Source organism: Grus americana, chromosome 5, assembly GCF_028858705.1.
Source record: "Grus americana isolate bGruAme1 chromosome 5, bGruAme1.mat, whole genome shotgun sequence".
NCBI lineage: Eukaryota > Metazoa > Chordata > Aves > Gruiformes > Gruidae > Grus > Grus americana.
In genome coordinates this window covers 58,758,446-58,780,334 of record NC_072856.1, presented here as the reverse complement: position 1 = coordinate 58,780,334, position 21,889 = coordinate 58,758,446, and the positions used below count along the sequence as shown (strand labels likewise).

Genomic DNA, 21,889 nt, shown 5'->3' with positions numbered 1-21,889 from the left:
GGACCAACCCCACTCTCCCTCAAATCCCACATGCTTCTCCATAATGAAACTTGATAGGTTATGTGCTGAGAGAAAGTCTAGCCCTAGCTCAGGATGACTGATGCCAGTAAAAAGCAATTTTAACTCTGGCTGGTAAAGTGTTGGATGGAAAAAATCAGTCTGAACCACCCAGTTATTTACAGCACTGCAGACTTCCTGTTTTGATGCAAGTCAGCAAGATCTTCTGGAAAACCCAGGAACAAAAAGCAGGAGTTAAGGAAGATAAGTTAGTTACAGAGAAGCTAATGATCTATCTGTTATACTTCAGAGCAGAGGAGACTACATCTATGTCTATCCTTTTCTAGCAGTATTTCAAAGACTAATGCACAGGAAAATGAAGGAATAAATTAGTGAACTAGAAAGAAAAGCAAGCTACTAGCCATAAGAAAGGAGGCTATCTATGCCTTTCCAGTTTCAGATACACGTCTTCTCCCCTACTTCCCTAGTCCATCCTTCTTCATGTGCCACATTAGTTTATTCTAACTAGGTGCTGCAACAGCTAGTACAGAGTACAGAGCCTTTAGAAGGCAGGCGGGCAGAAGTGATTCTGAAAAGTTCAGAACAGCAAGTCTTACCTCTGCACCAGGTGAACTGCCTGAAAAAGATCACTGGAGACAGCTATTAAAACGAAAAGCTAAACAAATGAGGACAAGACAGTTTGGTTCTGGAAATAATGTTGTTATCCTAAAAGCTCCTACAATACTAAAAAAGATTTTAACATATTGCTAAGCTTTAATCAAGTCTCTTGGCAATTTACAGTTTTGGAGAATCACAGGTGATAGGATAAGACAATACTGTGGGTTAAAACCAGCTACATAAAAACAAAAGGGAGAGGACAAAAAACCCCACAATTCTGGTTCATGGCATTTGTGCTCTGAAGTTCATGGATTCACTCCATAGCACTTAAGTACAAAACCATCCCCAGAGCATTCCCAGTATGTATCCTGCTATACTAGCAGAGCTGTGCTTTGTACGGCTATAGCAAACCACCTCTTAGCAAGTTTTGCTGGTAGAAGGGTGGGGTTTGCCAGCCACACAGCACCTACATTAAGGATTTCTGCTTGCCAGCAGCTGACCCACATCTCTACCTCAAAGATGATCTAACAGCATATCCCACCATCACAAGCCTGCACACAGCCAATAATTCCAAGTTTATTTTTAAAGCTGTAATTGATAAAGCCACAAGGAAAGAGCTTTGCAAACTAGTGACAGAGCCACCCTGCAAGCCCTCCATCAGAGCTAGTTACAGCGTACTGAAGAATGATGGGCCTTGAGGACTGCTCTCAAAATACCAGCAACATTGCTCTCTGCTCCCCTACAAACAGTTCTACAGCAGAACATGGTGCTGCACATCTCTTTCTTCCAAGGCCCTGGACCAATTACTGAGAAAGATCATTCACTTAAAAGCATAAAACTTCACAGAGCTGAGAAGACACAAGCAGCAGGCAGCCTGGCTTCCAGCAACTGCTCCTGAATCTGGGGGCTCCATCCGGATCCCCTTGCACATAGGGCACCAAGCAGGGACCAAGCCAGCACCACACACTTCAGACTTACTGCTTAGCCCACCAGAGTGCTCACACACTGACAATTCAAAAGCAAGTTTCCAGGAATAAGTAGCGGGGATTTTTGTCGCTAGATGGATAGATGATTTATATTAGTGTGATAGTCATACCCTGCAAGAAGTCTTATGATAATCAAGGTACAGATCAATTTGTCTGACACATGAAATGCTCTGCATAGCTGGTAATGCACCTTAAAGAAACACATTTTCAAGACACTTGGGTGCACACTAGCAAGCAGGTTGCTGAGCCAGTGTGTTTCATTCTTCTCGCCACAAGCCATTCCCACAAGGTGCCAAATAGGACAATGGTTGTTTGGCTGCTAGATCCAGAAGAAGCTCTTCTAGCTACTCTGACCTCTTACCGTCTTCTCGGCTCACCTGTGTACTCATCTGTCATAACACACGTCAAACTATAGCAAGGCATACTTGGTCATAGCCTTGGATCAGCTTCTGCTTGTCCATGTCATGATAGCATCTCTTCACAGTAAAGCAGGTCACCAGGAGGCCTTGAACCCTGAGAGGGGCCTCCTTAAATTATGCCTCTACATCAGAGCAACAAGAGCTTATTCCCCTCAGGGTACCCTAAGGCTCTGTTATAACTGAGCCCAGGAAGATAATTTCACCATCCAATAGACAGTGGTTTTCACAGACCACAGCAGACACATTTAGGACCTGCTTTTAATCTCTCCCTTCCAAGAGCCAACTGAACATGAGTTCTGTTAAGATTTCCAACCAACCAGCACTCACATGTTGTACAGACGCACCTTGCACAGAGCGGGCAGGAACAAACCTGAGCTCCACTGCCAAGGACTTCTGATGGATGTGGCAGGCACTCAGCACCCTCTGGCTACCTTGCACGTGGCCGAGTGACAAATGCTGTGGTGTCTCCATAGACGAGCTGTCCTCTCATCATTTAGCAAGGGATAGAGCTGGAGTTGTCATTTAATAAAGATTTGGAATTCATTTCCTGTTTTACACCATTGTGGAGAAAATTAGCTTAGCTCAGAGGCATGAGACAACGGTGTGACTGATGCAGAGAGTGTTTATCTAGGCAGGCAACTAGAAAGGAGTCCGGGAGAACTGAACATGCTTCTATTAGCATCACTTGGCACTCACTTCTCCAGCTTTTGCAGTAGATGAGGCCTTTGAGTGTGGGAAATTTTGGGCTTCAGGCACTTGCTTGAATCCAGCATGCCAGAACACACTGCCTCAAGAGTTTCCCCACCTTCTCCAATATCTTGTATTCCCCTCCCAGATTTTCAGGGGACAGGCCTCCAGATTTTCAGAAACCCTCTGCTAAAATAGTCACAGAAAAAAGCACAGAACAGAATCTGCTGTTTAAGGTGGAAGAGGGTTTCTCTTAAGCCAGTGAAATCCCCCTGTTCCAGGGCAGTGGCTGTTCCACCATGCCAGGCTTCACCCACAGAAGTGAAACAGTGTCCCTGTTCAGAAATGGGGACAAGATCAAAGCAGTCAGAGCGAAGAACTCCCCAGCTGCAGTGATCTCTGAGAGCAGTTTTTCTTGCATGAGCAGGCAAGAGAGGCAGCATCATGAACTAGAAGTTAAGGTAACCCAGAGAAATATACCCTTACATGAGCAGCACCGGACAGTCTGGGAAACCTTCCAGTCCCTCATCACTCCATCATAGGCAGAGGGAAGGAATTAAACTTTGAGACACATCAACACTGCTCAGAAGGCACAGCACAGGTCTGGTACAACAGAGTCTAACCCCAACACACTTTTATTTGCTATGTATTTCTCTTCCTTCCAAGCAGCCTGAAAGGGAAATGTATAAATTTAGCTTCTGCCTTCCCTGCTAGAGACATCTCCCTCCCCCCACAGTGCGCAAATGCAGACTCCTCCCTGAGATGGCCAGGCAAGCCAAGCACTGGCTGCACCTGCTTTACTTTGCAGTAAAGCTACAGCAAGCACGCTGTCTCCATGAGGAATTCACAGTGGAATAGTTAATGCACCTTAGTTACTCTGCAGACAGAAACACTTTTGACTTTTGGAAGACAGATTACAAAGGAAAATTTCTTCTTGTTTTACCTTCAGAGTCTGCTGTGGTCAGATCAGACTTCAGATGCATCAATTCTGTTAATAAGACAGACCACAAACACCAACACCTCCTCTCCCCATCTTAATTTTCACAGACGGGGGATTCCAGCCCTGCCTCATAAAGCACTAGCTCTGCTCAGGCTGCTGGTTTCTGCTCTAATGTCTCTAGATACACACATGCTTGTCCACTCCGCTCTCATCCACATACTGAGCAACACAGGTAGCTTTAACATAAAACAGAGAAAGCTAAAAGGTTCAGCTTTCTGCCCAAGGTCACGCTGGAAGTCAAGCGATGAGTTTCCTATGGTGAAACACCTGTCACAGTCTATGCCAAGTGGAAATGTCAAGATTTTAGGTGACTTTGCTTAATGAAACCAAGCTCTTTTTAGAGTCTTCTCCCCACCACCACCTCTTACCTTCAGATGTCAGTGTTCTTTGCTGCAGGGCAAAGTTACCTAAACCAAGCTTACCTTCCCTGATTAGAAGAAGCCTTGCCTGTTTCCCCATTTGAAAAATCGACTGCAGGATACTTTTTCAGAACAAGGTTTTAAGCCACTGGGCCAAAAAGGGGAGGAAGGGGAAGAAATACCATCACGTCATCTACATACTAAGCTAGCTCACTTCCCAACTGGTGTCTCATTTATTCAACTCCAGCCTCCATTGTTCAAAGAGAGGTGACCCAGCTGGGGGCTAACAGGGTAAGAAACACAAGAACATGATGAAGGCTTAGCTATGGAGAACACATATGCAGAGCAGAGGTGCCCATTACTCATCTTAGAACCTGGATTAACTGTGCACTGAAAGTCCTGTCCTAAACAGGAACAGCGGCTACTTTCCCTGTGGCACACAAACGTCCCAACCTCCTCCATGTGGAGAGAAGTAATGAGAGCCATGAACACTGCAGGTGGCAGCATTCATTTTCCCCAGTCCCAGCATGAGCTTGTACTCTTACAGTCCAAATGACTGAAGGAGGGGAACAAGTTATTTTTCTTCCCTTGCCAATGCCACCTTCTCGTTACTACACAACTGGAAGGAACCTATCAGCCAGCTTCAGAAGACACCTCCAGCAATCAGATATGTCCCAGAGAGCCCTTCAGGGGCTACTGTCAAATCCCAGCATCCTACGTGCTCTTTCCCCCATCACTGCCAATTAGTCAGACATCTACACAGAAGGGCCATTTTTGGTGTCCTGACAGTTTCCCTCATCCAATTCATTCCAGGGTCTGTCCGTGATCATTACTTCATTCCCTCGCTCGCTTCACTAACGCTCTAGCTGTGCTTGGCCGCAACCAAACACTATTTATTTATGGCTATTTGGAGGCAGTATTCCCACCACCCCCAATGTTAGCCCACACTCCTACTCTGCTAAATTACAGCTGCATGGAGATAGTTCGCTACAATGCAAGTTAAACAGCCACTTCAACATCTGCTTTGATAAGAAGATCTTTGTCACCCTACAGTTGTGTGACATGGACACATCTGTGAAACAACAGTATTGTGATCCAAGCACAGCTGGGATCTCACGCCTAACAACAGCACCAGCACACAGTGCCTGCTCTTACTGAACAGGGTCCTGGGCATGCCTGGCCAAATTCAGTGCCAGAGTAACCACCTGCTGCAGCAAGGACACCCCAACGGTACAGGAGGGTCCTGCTCTGAACACATGGAACAGTGCAGGAACAGCACATGAGTGACTACAATATTGCTTGTTTTTCAGAGGGGGAGGTTGAGCTGTTGCATGGCACAAGAAACAGGAATTGGCATGACCTGGGAGATCTGAGTTAGGCAAGGCCCGTCCCAGCCTCAGAGAGGTCTATGAATGCAGGTAGTTACAGTATTTCCACCACAGAGAGATATGGTGCTTTGCGCAGCTCAGCGATGAAACAAGGAGTCTGGAAAGAAAGGAGGTTAGACGTAGAAAGAGAAAGCCATAAGCGCCCCTTAACCCAAGCAAATATTTAGCCAAGAATTTGTATGAAGTAAAACAGAGAGAGAGAGAGGAACAAGACCTGTACTGTAAAACTCAAGCCTGAAAAGAACTAACAAGACTTGAGAAGATCCACTCAGAGGTGAATTCAGACTCTAGACCCTGCAAAGCACGTGTCTTGCAACTTTACTCAGCTGAATAGTGTGCCAAGAGCCAGCCTGCATGGTGACTTAGAGTGTTTGGCTCTTCCTGCATCTGGCTCGGGCACACTCCCCAGAGCCAGCAGTTCATTTGGCTTGCTCACACTTCCAGCAGCCTGCTACAGTCCAGCAGAAGGTAATCACACGTGAGGTCCCCATGCCCTGACAGCAGTACAAAGGGATGCTGCCTGGCTTCAAAGGACAGGCAAGACAGCCAATGGGAGAGTAAAATATACCAACAGGATAGCTCAAACATTTGCAGTCCCCTGCACACCTTTATGGCAGGTTATGGCAAGCAAGTCATTAACTCCATGGTGACCAAGCTTCACCAAGCCCAACACAGCAGGGCCAAGTAAACAGTATGCTGTGGGGACATCACACTTTGCCACTTGTGATTTCCTGTGACCACTGGCAAAGCAGTAAGAGCAGGTGCCCAAATATAGTGGGATGCAAGTTCTGCAAGTCCTCAATTTCTGAGCAAGCTGCTTTTGGGTAAGGTAGAGCAAACATCACAGCAAAGAAGAGTTTCAGCAGAATTGCCTGAGAAACGGGGGGGCTGGCAGAGGGTATGTGAGCAGAGAAAGCCACAGCTCTCCTTCCCTGGGAGGAGAGAAAGCAAGGGCAGGCCTGCTCTTGCTCTCCCAATGCCAGGCAAGCTGCGTATTTGGCCAGGTTGCCAAAGCAATACCCAGCCATGTATGTAAAGCCCCTAACACAGACAAGAACAGCTGCTGTAGCTCAGCTCAATGTGGATGTGTCAGGCCTCCAGATACTAGCCAAAGGCTGCTGTAAGATACTGCCATGAATGTAGCTTCCCTTTCACCATCCCTCCACCAGCCTGGTTGCCTCCTGGTCTCATGAATTCAATTCAAGACCATATTCTCCAAAGCATAGGAAAAGTGGATTTGCACTCACCTGAACTGACAACTGTATGTTTAATCTATCAAATGATCAAACAACAGAAAGAATAGCCAAACACCTTTAGAAGAGGACACTAACAGCATGAGGTTTTTTGGTTTTTTAATTAAGATTTTCCCTGTTGCCACTTTTCAGCCCTTCTTGGTTGGTTCTTTTCCTATTCCCCCAACCATCTAAGACACTTAGCTTCCAGCTCTGCTGACCTCACAAGTCCTCCTCTCATCATTCTTACATCTTCACCGATTTCTCTCTCCTTACAGTTGCCCTCCAAGACTACAGAGTCTTGCCAAAATGCAGAAGATAAAATACATTCCTGTTGTCAAGTTGGCTTGTCCTTTTAACATATGGCACACAGAGTTTTGTTTCATCTTAAACTCAAAGCAACAAAGTTTAGCAGCCAGCTCTCGTTATAGTATTACAGAAATTGAAATTTTAGGCTCATTAAAAAAATAGTGTATTTAAAATTCTACATAGATTCAAGAGCACTGGAAGCTACTTGAAAAAAAAAATTAAAGGCAAAAGAAAGACACAAGTTTCATACAGCCTGGAAGCAATTCTGCCATTTGTTTTAAGCTTTCCAGTAACATAACATGGCCTTTGAGTTAACATTTCATTTCAAACCACTTTTAAAAAAATATATGATTGCTCTGTGATTGTTCTGTTCCTGTGGACATTTTTGTTGGAAAACAAGAAGTCTGGATATGTATGTCCTCCAGTCAGTGGTCACTGATTCCCTAAAACAAAGGAGAAAAAACCAAGGGCATCAAAAGATGTTTCTAATTACTTTTACAGTATTGATGAGAAGCAGATACTTACTCCATGCTGCATAATCCCCATGTGCCAGGTATGGTACAACTCACCAGGACATTCTCTTCCAAACTTGCTTAAAACAAGCTTTTGCATTTTGACCATGCTCTCTACAAACCTGTACAATAGTTATTAACCAAACAGGGAGAAAGCGACACATAATAGTTCTGTCAAAATTCATTACAACCATTACGCCTAAAACTTCCAGATACTTTCTGAAAACATCCTCCCTTCTCCATTCTTATCAGATGCATAGAGATTGATGAGATACACCTCTGCTAAGGAAACTTCAAAGGTAAGCCTTACCCAGGTCTCGATTATAACTTCACTTAGTCAGGGAAGAGAATTTTACTTAGAATGATTACGCCCAGAAAGATATGGAAAGATGGATTTCTTTTGAAGGCAGTATCCCATATCAAATCCATTTCCACCTAGAGAACAGCTACTTAGAACATTTTGTTCAAACTGAAAAATTTCCAGCCCTTTGATTACAAAGGCAACCTGCCAAGTGAGAGTATAAAATTAGCACATTAGTGCAGTAGTGTCTTCCTTAGTCTGAAGACAGCTTCAGTGCCTCAATTGCGTGCCATAGTTTTACGGGGGCAAAACCAAGCTAAGACTAACTAGATTCATTTTTTCCTACTCCATAGGCTCAGAAACACTTGAACAGCAGTGAAACACAGATATCAAGCCAAATTACATCTACTGATGAAAGAGCAAGAACCAAGTAGCACTAAGCGCAAAGGCAACCCAAGCACACAAGGAGAACCCCGCTGCAACAGCTAACAAACACCACAGTAAGTGAGCAGCACCCAACCATTTTATCCCTTCCTGCTGCAGGGTGTATTGCAGCACAGGTGTTTCCCACTGTGGCTTGCAAGCGCCAAGTCAATTTTTCAAACTCTGGTTGTAACTGCTGCTCACTTTAGAAGTGTAAGTTATTTTTAAAATGCATCATCAAAAAAAAGGTTAAATACAACCCTTTTCCTTTTATTCTCATGTTTGATAAACATTTCAGCAGGCATCTATCCAACTTAAGCAAGCTCTGGGTGTGCACCTGCTCCAAGCTTTGTCCCAGCTCTGGCAGCATGAATTAAATCTGCTGTCTTTATTTATATAGGCACTATATAGTCACTGGAAAGGCTTCTCCTACCCATCTCTTTCAGAGACCCCATTGCATCTCCTCCCACCCCCTCCCCCAGCAGACACTGAAATAATTTTGCCAGGAAAGCTACTGTACCCAGTAGTTTCCTTCTCTTGAGCTGAAACAAAAGGACACACTGCTGCTCAGGAGGTATTGCTCTGGGCAACACAGCAGCCACTGCTGAGCGAGTGATAACCAGACAGGGCAGCATTCCACCGAACTGAGCTGGAGACGGTTGGTTTCAAGAGGAGACCAGCATCTGCTCCCAGAGCCTCTTTGCAAGGGCTCAGGTAAGAGGACATGAAACAGTTCCTTTCCCAGCAAGTTTCACAGCAATAAGGACAGCTTCCAAGCTTAATTCCCCTAACACCTAATTTATTTATTTTTATGACCTCTAAAAATATTCTTATTAGGGGTTTAAGAAGTTCTGTCTTTATTCATCCTCCATCTTCCAAAATATCTTCACCAAATGGGTACAATAAAGGACATCAATTTGCCTAATATAACTACTTGCACACATGCTTTAAACAGCTTAAACATTTATAAAGGTCCTCCTAATATACATCCATCCTTTCAAACCAGTAGAAGCTAGTCTCATATTGTCAGGCAAAATGAGTGCTGCCCACCTCTGCTCCTGGACCAGCATGTGGATGTTCCTCAGTCACTAGCTGCACCACAGCAAACTGCAACACCTCTCAACTCCAACCACCTTTGCTTCTGCTCCAGCAGAAGTAGTCATTTTTCACACAAATCTACAAATATATGCCTAGATACCCTTGCCAATTTTCAGATTGTTGGCAGGATGGCTGGATTTGTGCTTGCCCTGTTTGCACTACAAGGACAGCATCTGACCTGCACAAGGAGAGCTTGCTGTTTCACCTGAAGTTGCCTGAGAAAATAAACTGATGCTGTGCACTCACACTCCCAACCAAATCTGAGGGGATAACCATCTTAAGAACCAAAAGACTGAAAACCCACCCAAAATGTACAAGGAGCTAGAGCACAATGCAGCAGTTTCCCAGAGAGCAGACCGCTTCTCAGAGCCAGTACACACAGGAGGAAACAATTTGCCAAGCAACTCAGATCTTGGGCTGAAAGCCAGAGGACAGCTCTGAAAAATCTTCTCTCTGCCACCACGTTCCCACCAGCAAGCCTCTCCCCCAAGTTATTCAATACTCATATAAAACCTAAGAGGAGAAGAGAGGCAATGAGAACTTCAGATGAGATCCAGCTGTACCCTCCCAGCTCCCCTCAGCACCAGCCAACTCAGTGCACACAACGATGAGCCCGAGGCTGAGTCTGCAGCAAAAAGAGGAAAAGCTCTTCAGAGCGCTTGCCTGTCCTCACTGCATCACAACTCGCTGCTTGCAGATCTGAATCAGCCAGCAAGTCCAAGGTTTGATTTATTCAAAAAACAGGAGAGATGGCCTGGCCTCCCCTCCCTCCTCTCCCAACTCACCAGACAGACTTCAGAGCTACTCATGGCAACTCAGCCCCAGCGCCCAGCAGGCAGGGGCCATCCCCAGAGCAGCCCTGGCTGCAGGAGAGATCAGCTTTCTCACCTTTCTCACACACCTGTTTGCTCACAGCAGCAACAGTTCATAAGAGTAACACTACTGGCCAAAGAGACAGATGCTCTGCCAGGCTAAAGTGGGGGGGAAGCATTTGCTCCAGCAAGAGCAAACAGCGCCTTGAGGCTTCCACAGGAGAAGCCTAGGCAGAAATTCTTCAGCAATGCAAAAAAGCCTTAAGAGCCTGAAAAGGCAAAAACATCACTGCCATTTAAATACTTGAAATGCAGGCAGACTCCATAACCTATTTTACAACACCTCTCTGGTTAAGGGGAAGAGTTCTGCTACATTTTCCCCTCTTTTAGAGCAAAATTATAACAAAGTAAAAATCACAACCACTTTCTTTCACCCTCAGAGGGAACTTGGGAGAACAACTACAATGTAGCTCAGGCACAGAGAAGGTGTCCCTCCTGGAGAGACAAAGCACAGGGAAAGAGGGCTCAGGAGCATAGAGAAGGGCACAGAAATCGGAGCAGGGCTGGGTTAGCGAGAGGGTGGACAGATAGGATCTAGAAGCTGTACACAAATTATAATGGAAGTGGGAGAACCACAAATAGCAACTTAGGAAACGAAAAAGGGCTGAGGCATATTAAGGGAAAGAAATCTTTTCTTATAAGAGTTGACTATAAAAACATTTGGGGCAAACCAAGCAAGCAGCTTTTCCCCCCAGAAGCAGGTAATTTCTGGAAGGACAAGCAAGGACAACTGCAGTTTGTTACGGTCAGAGGGGAAAGGGGTAGCAGTGAGCCAAGGTGCAAAGAAAAAACATCTTCAAAGCATTGTTGTGGGAGGTTAAATTAGGTAAGAGTGTACTTTGCTAAGAAAGAAAAAGAGCAGGTGGTAATTGGGAGCATCTCTATAAATGGCCTTATTCCAACAGGAATGACAGTTACCGCACAGCGAATGTTTATAAAATAAAAAAGATCCATTTAAACCAGTGGCCAGAGCATAACCAATTACTACTGTGATACAGGAAGCCAACAGCTGCAGAGACAAAGGCATGCTGCAGCTCAGCCCTCAAGAAGCACATGGGGCCCATCACTCCCTTAACGTTTGGATCCCCAGTTCCCTTCAGGCCCCTATGATCTGCCATACATCCTTTGTCAGGCATCAATGACAAAAATAACAAGGGAACAGGCCGCCCTTATTTCTTGAACAACAAGGGCCGAAACACAAGCTTGGGACAAAGCAACTTACCAAGAGATTGCCCAAGTTAAAAGGTCTAAGCCAGCTCATCCAGCACATACCAGCATCTGCACTAACACTGTGCAAAAGCAGTGTAAGTTTTGAAGGTGTTTACCTTGCCTTAGTCATAATTTTAAGTTTTTACAGCCAGAGTTTAGAAGCGATCTTGCGATATTTTAAGCCCATGACCTTTGTTTAGAGTGTATGTCACTTTTAGCAGTATCTATTTTAACGCAGGCTACAACTTTTAGAGCATATGAGCAGTGCAACGGCTTTGCATTAGATGGCACATTGCTTTACTTCGCAGCACTTTGTTTTTAAGAAAAGGTTGCGTCAAAATCTACCTGCTGAAACACCCACTCACCCAGCCACCACATACTCATTATTCAGATGTAGAAGAGGGGTTTCCCCCAAGGTTGGCTGGTGTCTGGGGAGCCTTTTGGGGCTGGTTTCATACTGTCAGCCTAAAGACAAAGACCCAGAATTTGGGGTGAGCTGTCTTCCCCCATGAAAGAGGCAGAATGGCAGAACAGGGGGTGGTGGTGGGGTGTGTTGTAAAGATTAGTTAATCTACGCATTGAGCTGGGTCTGCCTAGCAACAAGTTGGAGTTTTAAACTTGTATCATCCTACTTGTGTTCCCATGGCTACTGTCATGAACAGTGCGGTGGCAGCTGCACAAATCAGCACCAGGGTCCCAGGAGGGACATCTTTAAGATTCCCAGACAGAAAACAATACCAAGAAAGTACGAACACTACACCTGGTACGCATGCCTGCCTTTACAGCCCTTCACCACCACCCCACCCCCAAAAGCATCCAGAGCAGCCCCCTCCTAGGGATGGAGAGATGTCAGCCAGGGGAATAGGCATGCACACTGGTATCTATAGATCATTTGCACTGTTCAGCTCAAAAAAAGCTTGGATTACAGATGCAGCACTTTTAGCTTCTCACACAGCTGTTAGCAACCTAAAGGCAGAACCATATACAACTTCAGCCAACAGCGCCTGCTACATGGGGCAGCTAGTGCTCAACACAGGGTGGGGAGGAGGTGAAAAATACGCCTCCTATCCCCATTCACACCTGGTAGAGACTCAAACTCATGTTTTCGATGAGAACAGAGGGATGAGTTTAGACCCCCAAAGAAGGTGGGATGAGAAAAAACTCCACATTTCAATGCAAGCTGCAAGTAAAGAGCTGTTTCAAAAGCAACGCTGTTATGTAAACCAGACTTTCCCAGTCTGATGCTTCAGTTCTTCAAGAGGAGAGGCCATTTCCTACTCAGGATAAGTTTTTCTTAGCCTTTATCCATTCCTAGTCCCCATGCGGAATAAGAATTTCTCTGTGCCCTCTCCAGGGACCAGTTAAGAGGTGAGGGCAGGCATCATGCCCCTGCGTGCAAGCCTTGTTTCTACGTATTCCTTAGGGACTTCTGAACCCAGAAGCCACAACTATGATTATACATTTGTTACACGGTACTTTCATACTACAGTTACAAAGTCTAGAAGGACACCAATTCAAGGTCATGTACACTAATAATTATTTTTAATACCCAACTTTCAAATCAAAGTGTCTATATGAACTCAACCCCAACCTGATAAAACATCTAGTCATCTAAAAGTACGTGCACATGCTATCATGACAGGTTATCACAGATACCTACAGACAGCAGAACTGAAAAGCTGCAATAGACAGCAACATGGTTAGACTCCTCTACTTAGACAACTACACTACAAAAACAAGCTGTTGGCGCTCTCAGATTATTATTTGTGAAATCCATCCAGGTTAGAACACAGAGATAAGGGATGTGGCAAGGAAGATGAAATAACTTTATGGACAAAATCTCACCACCTTATCCTCCTACCCCTAATGGGGCAGGGGAATATTTTTCCAGAGATACACCTAGTTACATACACACACAGAGAATACATACAAGACCCTGCTGATGTCCCCTAGAGGTACTCACAGGATAGAAGGACAGGGCTGAAGGGGGAAACAGACTAGAATTTCCTCCTGAGAGGGGATTTTTGCAATTTTATCACACTGCTGCAGCCTCCTCCTCCCCCCAGAGAGGCAACATTTACCAATACTTCCTTTATGAAGTTCAAAGAGCAAGCTGCTGCATACAGAGCTGAATTTTTGAAGATACTTGGAAAGGCAGGTTAAACTAACTTGTTTAGTCTCAAAACCTTACACGAGAAGTGAAGCAAATTCATTGAGTTTGACCTAGAATACTTAGAGGCAGTCACATCACATCTGTTGCATTTAAAAACAGACAGTGAGAGGAGCACAAAAAGCAGCCCAATTCTAGAATATGCTGGAGAAACTTTCACTGCCTTCACTAAGGCTGAGCACATCCTCTTGCACTTTCGAAAAGCACAAAGAAGTCAAAACTTTCATATGGAACTATAAATTAAAAGCTTGTAAAGTTTAAAGAAAGAGACATCTAACATTCCTTACAAAAACATTTAAGACCAAGTTTAGTTTACAAATCAACTTTGTATTTTCAAGAACTGAATTTCAAACTGTTCTTTCAAGTTTAAACACTCAAGAACGTGGGATTGCTCGTCTTGTTATACCGTCAAGTCAAAGCCTCAAAAGACAAGGTCACCAAGTGCAGAAAGAGGTACAGACTTCCTAGGAGAGGAGCACATTAACTACCCCAAAGTTTTCTTTTTTTATTTGGTCCGTAGACTCAATCAGCCACTAGTCACCATGTCTCACTCTTACCTTACACTTGGAATGGGTAAGGCAAGCCTTGGCCACAACCAGAAATTGTTACATTTGAGGAAAATGGGGACTAGCACTAACCACAAGCTTCTGAGGAGCCAGTTACTTCAGATTTACCTGCCTGGCACATATTAAAAAATTGTATAGCAAAGTTACAACACGGTTAAAAAAATACATATGGATGTCCAACAAAGCATTGTCACTTATACTACTTTGAAGGTATGTGACAGGACTAGGGCCCACTATAAGCCGCATTATACAGTGCACCTTGATCAGAGGCAAAGATTTCCGAGCTAATTATAATGACTAATCACAGGGAGCTCTAAGCCTTCACTTGGCCAAGTCACAGACCTAACTAGGGCTGAAAACAAGAGTTTTAAGAGCAACTCATTAAGCAGCAGGAACCAGCTATGAAGAACAAAGCATTCACTCTACCTAGTATTAATTCCAGTCCAGCCATTAATATATTTGTCAGTACATGAGACAGCTATTACCTCCACATACAAACACTGCATGTGCCAGGCAGGGAAGGAAGCCACAGGCTTTGGCTGCACCAAGACTTGTTTGTTTACTACAGCATTCAGGTTTGAGAAGAATGTTCTCTGTACTATTTGACTAACGAGAAAGCTCTGAAGCCATTCCTTGGAATAAGGTGGAGCAGAAGCTCTGCTCATCACCAGCAGCCTCTGCACCCCTTCACAGGACAAGTGAAAAGACTGGATGAAAGCTAACTACTGAGCCACACAGGCTTAAAAATGCTCTCCCTCAGGTGAGCAGCCCAAAGGTAAGAAAGGTACAGCACCAAATCAACAGCTGTGCTCCTGCTGAGGTGCTGGAGATATGGATAATAATGTCTCCAACTTGAGCACTACTCTTCTTTTTTTCCAGGGTAGATTTAAAAAACAGAGGATAAGCCAAAGTGTCAGCATCTACAAGTCAGCTTCATTCTCCTAATGTAGGAATAGCAGGAATGGACCCTCTCCTGCTGTGGTGACTGGACAGCAGTACGTACTGGCGGCGGAACAAGAGGAGGCAGACTCACCCATGCACCAGCAGAGTTGCCAGCACAGTAAGGAGGCAGCAGGAGTTATCTCCCCCTTCCCCAGGGCTGCTGGGGACCAGCCTGACCCTGAGAACCCCTTTTGCTTGTACCTAAATGCCTATGGGGTTGAGACAGCTGAAAAAACAAGGTTTCAGCAACAACTTTTGGTGGAGCGCCTGTTGAGGAACTTCTCATCTGCTCTGCAGTACCACATGTCCAGAAAGGCTGTGATTTGTGAAAGAAGGATGGCAAGACAAATATAGCCCATGAGGGAGTAAAAGGCTGAGCGGACTACAACTAGGGAGAAAAGCTCCTCTTCTCCCACCAGAAAGTTTAACAGAAAAGCTGGAGTACCTAAATTTTCCACCACCTAATTAGGAAAACACACTCTTGTTGGGGATGATGCATCTCAGACTACAGTGAAAGAACCAAGGCATGCCTGGTTTATCAAGATACTAGGCAGCCTCTGTCAGCCCAAACACACTGGGCATTAATACATTATGGTTTGGTATTTCTGATTAGATCAAACATCCTCATAACTCTCCCTCCTTTTCCAAAGAGACTGTTGCACTAAGGGAGTTCCTGCCTGTAGCGTTTATGGCAAAGTCATTTGAGACGAGATAGCTTTCCAGGATACCAGTATTTCCAGTTTCAGGAGCTTGGTTTTGATTTTTCCACTTGCTTAGATGGAGAACCCAAAGTCTCAGCTGAAGAGCACACTTTTTTCCCCCACCCCTTTCTGATGAGTCCATTCATCTAAACACCATTTTCTCCTACAGTCATTGGATACTCAGACAATTTGCAAACTATTAGGACTGTTAGGAGCAGGACTATTTGCAAACAAAGAACTAGAACAAGCTGGCTGGGAGTTGGACTTGCCCAGTGCAAGTCATAAGAGGACTTTTAACAACCTCTTGTTAAAGGGTTACAGGCCCTATTGTGTAGGCCAATGGGTGCTTCTGCATGTGAAGAAGCTGGAGACACAACCTAATGAAATCTGGCCTTTACAACTACCAGAGAAATACAGCTATTCTAGAGGTATCAGCCACCCAGGGGACGTCCCATTATTATACTTTCACCTTTAATCCTAAATAGACAGAGGGTGGGCACATTTTAACAGCCAGAGTTGGATGGATGGATGCACCAGCTTCCTCCCGTAGGACACAGCCACCCCACCACTTCCCTATCAGACATTTCAGATCAGAGACAGCAGAGACTTTTTTTTTTTTTTTTACCCTTCTCAGACACAACTACAGTGACAGTTTCTGACTATATTAAAAAGGGTTGTTGGTTTCTTTTTCTCCCCTCCTCCCCCTTCATTTTTGGTAACACGGAAATAACACAGCCTTGGCCATGAAAGAAGGCCAGGGACTATCAAGTGTTTGTGCAGGAGCATGCAGAGTGCAGCTAACAGTGTGGACCAGAGGAGGAGCTCCTCAAGGATTAGTGACGTTCTGGCAGTAAGCACGTTCCAGTAGACTTTTCTGCACCTAGAGGTGAAAGCACGACAGAGTATTTCCTTCCACCATTTTTACTTTAACTGTTACAGTACAACAAAAAACTGGGGAGAGCAGCATTGCAAACAAGGGATTGAAGTCTCCCAACTGACACACATCACAACTTTGGATCTCTACAAGACACTATTTAGTTAAACCAGCTTCTGTTCATCTGTTTCCACTGGAAATAGCCCCAGAAGCTGCTTTCCAGAATGACCAACACAACTCACGTCCAAAGGTACAAGATGAGGCTTGTGCTTTTACTGCCATCATAACAAATGAGGGAATCTAAAGTTGTAGTGCTACAAAGGAGAAAGAAATGCTCATCAGCCTTCAACACATGTCAAAATTCAGGAGAGACCATTCTCTTCAGGGAGCTATTTAACACTCCTCAAAATTACGGAAGCTTTAATCTTTACTTAAATTCACTGGCTGTGTTAAAGTGCTCACTAATGTTTTCTTCCTCCTATTTTCAATGTTCCAATAGCATAAATTAATAAGCAACAAGTAAAATGATCAAGTACAATATCTGTGCTTCTCCATACGAAAGATTTTTATTTAGCTTTAGGATATGCAATGTTTCCTTCCACCAAGTTTTTCCATTAACAGGACATGTGGGTTTCATTTGTATGGATTAAAAGAACCATAACAGTTTTCCCTCTTCAAAACCTTCAATGTCTCAGACCGAGAACTCACAAGAAATGCTGACCTACCAATACCAGCCTTTGTTTAACCCACAGATTTTTGGGTGGCAAGTATTTGAGTCTGAGCTCTAATAATAGAAGAAATAGGAGAGACAATAGCAATTTTTCACATCACATCTGTGAAATCAAGGCCAAACAGGGAAACACAGCTGAAGTGCAAGTTTTACTGATTCTAGTGAGCTCTGGCATGGGGTTTTCAGCCAAAAAAATTTTGCCTGTTCTCCCTAGTTGAACAGACTTGTTTAATAAACACATTGCCTCTGCAAAAGCCTTGCCTTTACTGTATAACTAGTCTTATTACACAAATAATAATAGAGGTGTAAGTACTATACCAATAATAAGAGATGTACCTTTTTGAGAGAATAAAAGAAGTGGGATCAATGCAGTGAGAACTTACTTTCCCAAAGTAAGGGGAAACTGAGATAGGTAAAAGAGGTAGCATCATTAATTTCGTCAAAGGATCTATAGGCTCTGCCAGCACATGGAATAGGCCTTGCCAGCATAAAGAGATTGACTAAAGGAGCTGTGAGTGAGGACCACCTTCTACAGAGGATTCCAGCCACAAGCATTTTTACAGTCAAAGAATCACATCAGGCCCTTCCTTGGCCACTGCCACAGCAAGTTTTAGCCACAAGTAGTATCAAAAACTTGCACCAAGATATTTTAATATAGAATGAGAACTTGTTATTTTCTGGTTCTAAGGATGAAGCAAAAACAAAGAAGTACAGCCCTTAACCATTTTCCTCATACCCTGCTCAAACAAGGGAGACACAAGCACCCTTCTACCCTCCTCCATGCTAACAAAAAGGTGCTGAGGTCCCTTCCCTCCCTAAACCTAGACAGTCATTGAGGAGATACTCTTCACTTTCAGGCCATACCATTTGGTACTTTTTTGCTCCTCTCTGGCTATTTAATTCACAAAACAGACCCACATCCCACCACTGCCTTGCTCTACCTCTCTTTTCTCCTGTAGTCTCACAGATAAGGATTTCAGAAAAGCTTTCCTAATTTTATTGCTCTCTGCTACAGCTCACGTGTGGCTGAGAAATGAAACAAAATTAAATGCTCTCTCTGCCCCTATGCACAGGGACAGAGGAACACCCACTTAAAAATGCTGATGTAACAATCAGCAGTTACAGATATACCTCAGCCAAACCCGAGGTATAATTGAGCATTACATTAAAAAAATAATAATACACAAAAGGCCTAGTCTGTGCCATTTTCCCCTCAGACACAGCCAGAGCAGCATGAGCCCTCTGCATTTTACCAGCCAGCTAATCTGAAGGTGAAAGCCTCCGCAACTCGACACCAAACAAGCTTCAAGCTTTAGGATCCTTTGGTCAGCCAGTCCCTACAATTTCTAGTGAGAAACAGACAGAGCATCTGTGAGCTCTGATAACACTATTCCATCGATTTAACTTTGAAATTACCAGTGAGGTGGGACAATTTAACAGTTTCAGTCTAAATGTCTTAGAGCAGTGTGTTAGGCTTATTTAGGGTTTTCTTTCTTAAACAGGGAAACAAAGGCATAACAAATAAACACAACATGGCTATTTAGCCTTCAGGACAGAGAAGAGATCACAAAATTCAGGGAAAAAAAACATTGCATTGCAAAATTATTCCTGCATAATTCCGCAGGCCAGGAAACCAACTCTTCAATACGCAAGCAGACAAAAGTTCACCTCAAACTTGTTAACTAAAAAGTATACTTTTAAGAAGAAAAAAAAAAAAGAGACCAGTAAAGGGGGATTCGATGCCCACTCTGGTCATCAGAAGACCGATCATTTACTTTGGGTAAATCTACTAAGAGCTTGCTATCTTACACTGTGTACTCAAACAGGAACGCCTGCTGATGCTGTTTTAGGGTATATATTACTCAGAAAAAAAATTTGTTTCTCCACATCACACACTTCCCCCTCCCTTCCACTCCACACAGCACAGAAAGCAGTAACCTTTGTATAGGTCACTATATTTCTGTAAGTTAAAATCCGAACAATGTATAGCTGAGCATGTAATAGTGAGGAAGGGGCACATAGTATTTTTTTCCCCTCAATCTATTATGTTAGAGAAAGGAATTGCACAAAAGAGTGTAATTCACAGGGGTGACCGAAAAGCCCAAGTATTGTTGTGATACCTGGCTAATAGCCAGTGTGATGCGCGTTGTGTGTTACAGAAACGTTGCGTTTGACCTACAGATTGAAAAACAGTGTCAACTGCTGCCTAACTAACAGCTTCCCCTCCCTCCCCCCCCACTTTTTCTCCTCCTCCTTCCCCCCTCTCCTCCCTTCCCCCTCCTGGTCAACCAAGAAATGGAGTTCCCATGTGCCAAGACCTGGTATCTTATTTTGTCAAGAAAATGAAGGGGGGAAAATTCTTCTGTAAATAAATACAAGTAATATTGAACTTAAGAAAAAAAATCCTCGTTGCCCCTCCCCCCCGAGACCTTAGCAGTTAAGAACATATATATATTTAATAATAAAAAAGGCATCCAACATATTAGTACACAGTCTGAGGACGATCCACGAGAAACCTTTTTCCTGAATCCACACAATAGTAACTCTCCGGATTATTCGATAAGGAGACACCGTTGCTTTCCACACCATTCTTTTTGTTTTAAGGCAAGAGGTACAGAGGATTCAATTAAGTTTGGGCTGGGCAAAGGGACAACTCCAAACCCTAGGATCTCCAGACAGGAGGAGGGTTTTCATTAGCTCCAACCTCCACTTACAAAGGAACAATTAAAAAAAAAATTGCTTACATTTCAAACTAAGGAGGTCAACAGCCTGTCTTTCTATACACGGAGATACATCAGTACTAACGTGCTTCCAGCACCTGCCTTTCAGCACAGCCCCAATTCCTTTGTTTGCTCAAAATTTGCTTCTATACCACTTTAAATTAGCTTACAAAGAACCGCAGCAGAATAGCAGGAATGTGAAACATTTTTTTTTTTTTGAGGGGGGAGGCGAGCAGCTTCTCAGGAGGAGAGAAAATTAAAATACAGACCCAAGTCGCTTCTAAATACCTTCGAAGAAATTACATTTACAACTTGATGCCTTCTAGTTCCACCCCTACCACCGAGCCTACAGACACACGAGTCCAGGAGGGGGAAAAAAAGAAAGAAGAAAAAAAAAAAGAAAAAAAAAACCACCCAACTGCCATCTCCTGCCTGCTCTAGCCCTGCCAGCTTCCCTGTTCCTCCCTGCCTGCAAAGCGCCCTCTGGAAAGCATTGAGACTTCTTTTATCAACCGTGTGTGTTGGGGGGGGGGTGTTCCTTGTTCTGAGTGTTTGGGACTGGAATTAGGGGGGATTATTTTTGTATCCCTCTCGATAAGCGGAGCTCCATCGGGGGGGTACCCCCCCCCCGGGGGGGGGGGTCCGCTCATCGAGAGGGGTCCAAAGCAATAGATGAGGGGAGGAAGTCACCCCCCTTAAGAAATAATAAAGACTTACCAGGGTCGAAATCGGGGACCACCGCCTGGTACTGCGGCCCGACCCTCATACCGCCGCCAGCTGAGGGAGGCAGAGGGAGAAGCGTTACCCGCGTGGGCCCGCCCGGCCCCTACCCCCCCTCCAGTTACCACACATCGCCCCCCCCCCCCCCCCCCGCACGCTTCTCACCGTGCTCCTCATCGCTGGAGGACCCCGAGCTACCCTCCTCCCAGGAGTTGCCGCTGCTGTTGCCGTTGGGGGCGGCGGATAAACTTTTGCTACCGCCGTTGTTGTTATTATTCGCGCCGGCGGCGTTGTGGTTCCTGCCCCGCCGTTTCCCCGAGACCTCCGGGCCCTTCTCGATCATGGCTGGCATTTAGGGGAGGAAGGGGGGGGCAGGGGAGGGGGGTGTGGAGAAAAAGGGAAGGGGTGGGCGGGGGGGATCAGAGTTTAAAAACTGCGGGGGGGGGGCTGGGGGAGGCGCCGAGGGCGGGCGGGAGCCGGGGCGGGCCGGTGCGCGGCGGCGCTGCTACATCCCCCACCACGATCGCCCCGAAGTTTGAGGCTCATCCCAGCCTTGCGCTGGGACTCCGTTCAACCTGCGCTGCTGCCTGCGATCAGCCCCGCCTCTCCCCGCTCCCACCCCTTTCCATTGGCTAAACCTACATTTTGGGAGGCCAGCCCGCCTGCCCATTGGACGGTGTTTCCTGTCCATCGTGGCAGCTCGGCGCTTCCGTTTGCTGGGTTAGGTGGAGGCGTATCGCCGGGTCGTACGTGTGAGGGCTCCGCGATCTCTCCGCCCAGCGATACCTCTCCTCTGAGGGCTGTGCCGGAGCGGAGGGGGGGAGAGGCGGGTTCGCACGCCCCCGCCAGAGCGGCGCTCCCCAGGCTCCTGGCCTGCGGAGGGGGCCGCAGCGGGGTCCTCCGCCCCGCTGTGAACTCAGCTCCGGGAGGAGGGTGGCGAGGGACTACTTTCCCACCCTCCCCCCCCCCCGTGGCGGAAGGTTACGGCGTGATTTGAATGAGATTTTATACAAAGCCGCCGTTGCCCGGGGGCTGTGGTTCGGGGGCGCCTGGTCA

General features: G+C 45.3%; 1 protein-coding gene across 2 annotated transcripts in view; it reads right to left on the bottom strand.

The window, feature by feature from the left end:
- RCOR1 (REST corepressor 1) overlaps positions 1-21,650 on the bottom strand; it is an 88,295-nt gene extending 66,645 nt beyond the window's left edge. The window contains exons 1-3 of one of the 2 annotated variants that reach the window (XM_054827320.1): positions 21,476-21,650; positions 20,999-21,178; positions 20,831-20,890 (exon numbers count right to left, since the gene is read on the bottom strand). In XM_054827320.1, coding sequence (XP_054683295.1) covers positions 20,831-20,890; positions 20,999-21,178; positions 21,476-21,524 — 289 coding nt within the window. In that variant the 5' untranslated portion in view covers positions 21,525-21,650. Of the gene's footprint in view, positions 1-20,830; positions 20,891-20,998; positions 21,423-21,475 lie in introns of those variants that run through there. The other variant, XM_054827321.1, reaches the window with a different exon arrangement.
- Positions 21,651-21,889: the final 239 nt, after the last annotated feature.